Source organism: Vollenhovia emeryi, unplaced genomic scaffold (genome assembly GCF_000949405.1).
Source record: "Vollenhovia emeryi isolate VEMERY1.0 unplaced genomic scaffold, V.emery_V1.0 DF939288.1, whole genome shotgun sequence".
Taxonomy (NCBI): domain Eukaryota; kingdom Metazoa; phylum Arthropoda; class Insecta; order Hymenoptera; family Formicidae; genus Vollenhovia; species Vollenhovia emeryi.
Window position 1 is genome coordinate 144,081 of NW_011967078.1, and position 4,406 is coordinate 148,486.

The 4,406-nt window shown below is 33.3% G+C and overlaps 1 protein-coding gene across 1 annotated transcript in view; it reads right to left on the bottom strand.

Annotated features, from left to right (window-relative positions):
• Positions 1–2,159, bottom strand: part of LOC105559169 (meiotic nuclear division protein 1 homolog) — a 3,165-nt gene extending 1,006 nt beyond the window's left edge. The window contains exons 1-3 of the mRNA XM_012007271.1: positions 2,005–2,159; positions 433–664; positions 246–351 (exon numbers count right to left, since the gene is read on the bottom strand). Of these exons, the coding sequence (XP_011862661.1) occupies positions 246–351; positions 433–659 (333 nt within the window). The 5' untranslated portion in view covers positions 660–664; positions 2,005–2,159. The remainder of the gene's footprint in view (positions 1–245; positions 352–432; positions 665–2,004) is intronic.
• Positions 2,160–4,406: the final 2,247 nt, after the last annotated feature.

Sequence of the window (4,406 nt, forward strand, 5' to 3'; positions counted from 1 at the left end):
AAGTTAACCGACCGATTAGATTAACTCGCGTTGGTGAAACCGGGCCTTAGGGCAACTTTCACCAAGCTCCGGTTAACCCAACCGGTCTAGTAACATGCAGGATTGCAACCGAATCTGATATATTTTCTCAGATTCTCATCAGATTTCTCATCAGATTCGGTTGCAATCCTGCATGTTACTAGACCGGTTGGGTTAACCGGAGCTTGGTGAAAGTTGCCCTTAATAAATTAAACGTTGTTTCTCACCTTCTCCTTTCGTACCTCTTCCTTTAGCGCCTCAAGTTTAATTTCTGCCTCTGTTAACTTTTTGCTTGTATCATCTATTTTGCGTTCTGTTGCAGCAATTTTTTCTCTGTAGAATATTATTTCTTAAATATTTCGTTATTTCTTTTTACGATTAAAGTGTGGCCATACAATTTTCCCGCAATATTACCCTGGGAACCTCCAGAAATATGTGGAAGTGCCAATTTTGCCAGATTGCACCAAACCATCGTCCACTAAACCTTGTAATACATCTTTGACAGATTGTACTATAATGCTCTTCTCTTTCGGAGCGACTTTCTCGAGTTCCTTTAGCGTGAAAAACTCCTTTTTCTCATAAAATATTTCTAGCATTCTCATACGTTTCTCGTCGAGAGAAACTCCTCTTTTCTTGGACATGGTATCTATGTAGTTGTAATAAAGATCATTAAGAGCCATTTTTTGCAACGAGTTATTAGTTGCTAATCAGAGGGCGGGACTGTATGTCGGTCCTTCTTCTTTCGTCCAGACAGAACAAGGCCAACAAGGCCCAACACACAGTCCCGACTTTCAATTAACGACTGACGATTCATTGTAGAATGGTGTTAAATGCTTAAACAAAATTTGTATGTATTTATTAACGCGACTACGAAACAGTTTCTCCTATATTTGGACGACACGCTGAGAAGGCTGGCATTACATTTAAAAATGAAAAGATATTTGGATGAAAAAACATCATATCGTTTCGGTACACTTGTAAAATTGCCCGTAAACTATCCTTTTCCTTCGATAGTTAATAAACAGCCGTAAAATGAATGCGATAGCGTATCCCGATGAAAATTTTTATACGAATTACGACTACTTTCAGAAATAATGAGAGAGTATTTCTTTTCTCAGAATTTTCTATTTATTTGAATATTACGAAATATTTTATCTCTAAGATTTCTCATTCTATAATCTCTATAAATATCTTCATTTTTTTTCAAATGTTATAATATCACGTCTAAAATTATAGAATGAGGAATCTTAGAAATATCAGAATATATTTCAGGATTTATGAAATTCTAGAAAAAATATAAATTTTCTCAGCACTTCTGAAAAGTATGTATTTATCTTTTTTTAAAATAGAACCTTAGAATCTATAGAATATTATAGAATCAAAATTTGTAGAAAAAATCTGAAAAATTCGAAGTCTTATGAAAAATTCTGAGAAAAATTTTCACCAGCAGAGTATTCACACGCCTGCGCATAACCTGTACTAATAGGCTTTCGTGTCTCTTCATGTGAAAATGTGACGCAAGAACTCTCAGCATGTCATTTCTCCCTTCTACCATGACGTCATTAAACGAGGACAACTGTAGCACTGAGCAGGAGACTTCAATTATAACAAAATAAGGAGTCTTCGGTATTTCTAACTTTTCTAAAACGATTATTTTAAATATAAAAGCACTGTCTGAAAAAATTATGCTATACGTTGCAAAATAAATTAGTTTTCTGACATGTCAAGAAGCATATATTTATCGCATTTTTGTGCCGATAAAACTATAAAAAATGTGAAATAAGATTCTTGTTGCCACAGTTTTGAATAAAGTCGCTACTGTCAATGCGGGTTTGGCAATCGAGAATCGAGTATGCATCGGGAAGCTCGTCTCGTTAGTTTTCTGCCACTGTTATTTTACTAATAAAATTTGTAGTAGACTTTGCAAATCTATTTCGGATAGATTCGGCGATCTGAGATTTTAGTACAAAAGTCTTGACAACTTGCCTACTGATCCAACTATTAAAACAAGTCAACCATCATAAAACTAGCTTCGTTCCCGAAACCTGCTATATAACACTACTGAACACTACCAAACACTACACAGAGAAGAACTACTTCAACCTGTAACTATATAATACTATGAACTGTTTAGCTCTCCACGCGCAGTAAAACATCTGCCAACGTCTACAGCGCCGCCAGTGACAAGAACGGGCATTATTTAAGCTATGAATCATCATACTTTTCATTCCTGTTTTAACTTTGACCCACGTTTTTCTTGTCACTTATTACTGTCTTTATAGTTATGCATTTATTTGCATGACTTTGTTGTTATCCATGAAAAATTTAATTATAATCTTTCGTAGCTATAAAAGAGAACTTCCGACAAATTTCAAATAACTATCGGATTCGTATCCCATACAGCACCGAAGATTTCAGAAACATTTCAGAAAACATTGTTGCAATGTTTCTGAAAGCTTCGGTGCTATATGGGATATTTATGTAATCACAATTTAATTGCAATGAAGATAAAAAAATAACAATTTAATAATTATTTTTTATCTTTATTACCCTAGTAGCACAATAATATATTGGCGCAATATTGGAAAATAATGTAAATCTAACATTTAATTTAATTGTTTTATTAATTTATATAATTTCATTTAATTATTTAATTTAAATATTTAATATTCCCGATACTGGTCCAATATTGTAAGATGGACGCCTTTTCTTATTTAGCGAAAATGTCTATTTAGGAATATTGCATTAATATTAGACCAATGTTGTTATTACATTGTTAAATATTGGCTAATGCATTTGCAATATAAATCTAATATTATAGAATTATTATCGTGCAATATTTATATTTATTTCATGGCTCATATTGGCTTTACGTTGGACAATATCGGCCAATGCATTTCTAATATTCCCAACATTGGACCAATATTTAGCCACTGTTCAGCCAATGCACTGTGCTATTAGGGTATGATTACATCGTGATTACGTAAATATTACGAATCCGATAAATTTATCGGATATATTTAACAGATATATTTAACTTAAGTTATTCGAAATTTGTCGAAAGTTCTCTTTCGTAGCCATTGAAATTTATAATACAAAATACAAGTTTGTATTATTACAAGAAATTTGCGAAAACATACGTCGGATACAGGTATAAATGTAGAGAGATATATACGTATTCAATCAGATAGATTGTGCTTCAATTTGATGTCGCATATATCTGTATTTTTATTTTATTTCCAATTCTTTTCTCCTCACACGGAAGTAAGTACATTGGACGTAAATCACAGCACATCTCCGCTTGAATAAACACTCATGCATCGACAGTGTAAACAGTGTGTATACGTAAAAAATACAAATAAACGTTTACAAGTGCGCTTGTAATCGGGCGTACTGTCAACATGACACATTGTATGGCTTCTCTGAGATTCGTGTACTTAAAAAATAAAATGTTATGCCTGTGGTAACGCAGCGCATTTTACAGATACGCTTATCTCATTTTACGCTCGCAATCCGGCCTTAAATTAAACTCGATCAAATCTCGCGCGATTTGGTATGTGGAAACAAAATACACATCGATACAAAATATAGACATCGCAAAATGATTTGACGAGTAAATGTCTATGAATGAGTACTTCTGCGAAGTGAGATTTGGTGCTAGATCGTTTCTTTGAGCGATCTAACGAGACGAGAAGTGATATCGGTATCGACGTTTGCTGATATTACCGTGGATGTTTCATAAATAGATTCTCTTCTTTCCCCTTAACATTTATATAAGGATCCAGGAGTGATATTTTTTGTACGTGTATGTAAGCAAATTGTTGCCAAATTGGCATCAGATTCGCTCAAAACTTGGTGCCAAATACCATAGTACGTGTCCGCGATCAGCTTGTGTTTTGCTGGCAAAATTTGCGGACATAAAAGCGAATTGACACAACAAAAAACCGAGCAAGATTTGCGCAAGACAGTTTGATGACTGCTAATTGTCGTCAAATACCGAGCTTGACGACGATCTGCAAGCTCTGCTCGGTATTTGGCGACAATTTGTGGTATTCCTGCCGGAAATACTTCTACAAAATTCTACAAAAAAATTAAATATAACTGCCAGAATCTATGAAATTCTACACAAATTTAAAATGTTATAAAAATCAACACTAAAATGCTAGAATTGGAACACTCTTGTTAATTTTTGTAATATTCTACAAGTAAGCAAATGTTTTAATTCTCTAAGATTTTATTGTTTCTCAAATTTTTAAAACTATATAGTAAAGTTTTGTACTAATTTTTACAAAACTGTACATTTTCATGAAATACTACATGCAATAATTTCTTGATTTGAGAACATTGTAATTTGTGATACTATTTCAGTAGATATTTTTACAAAAAAA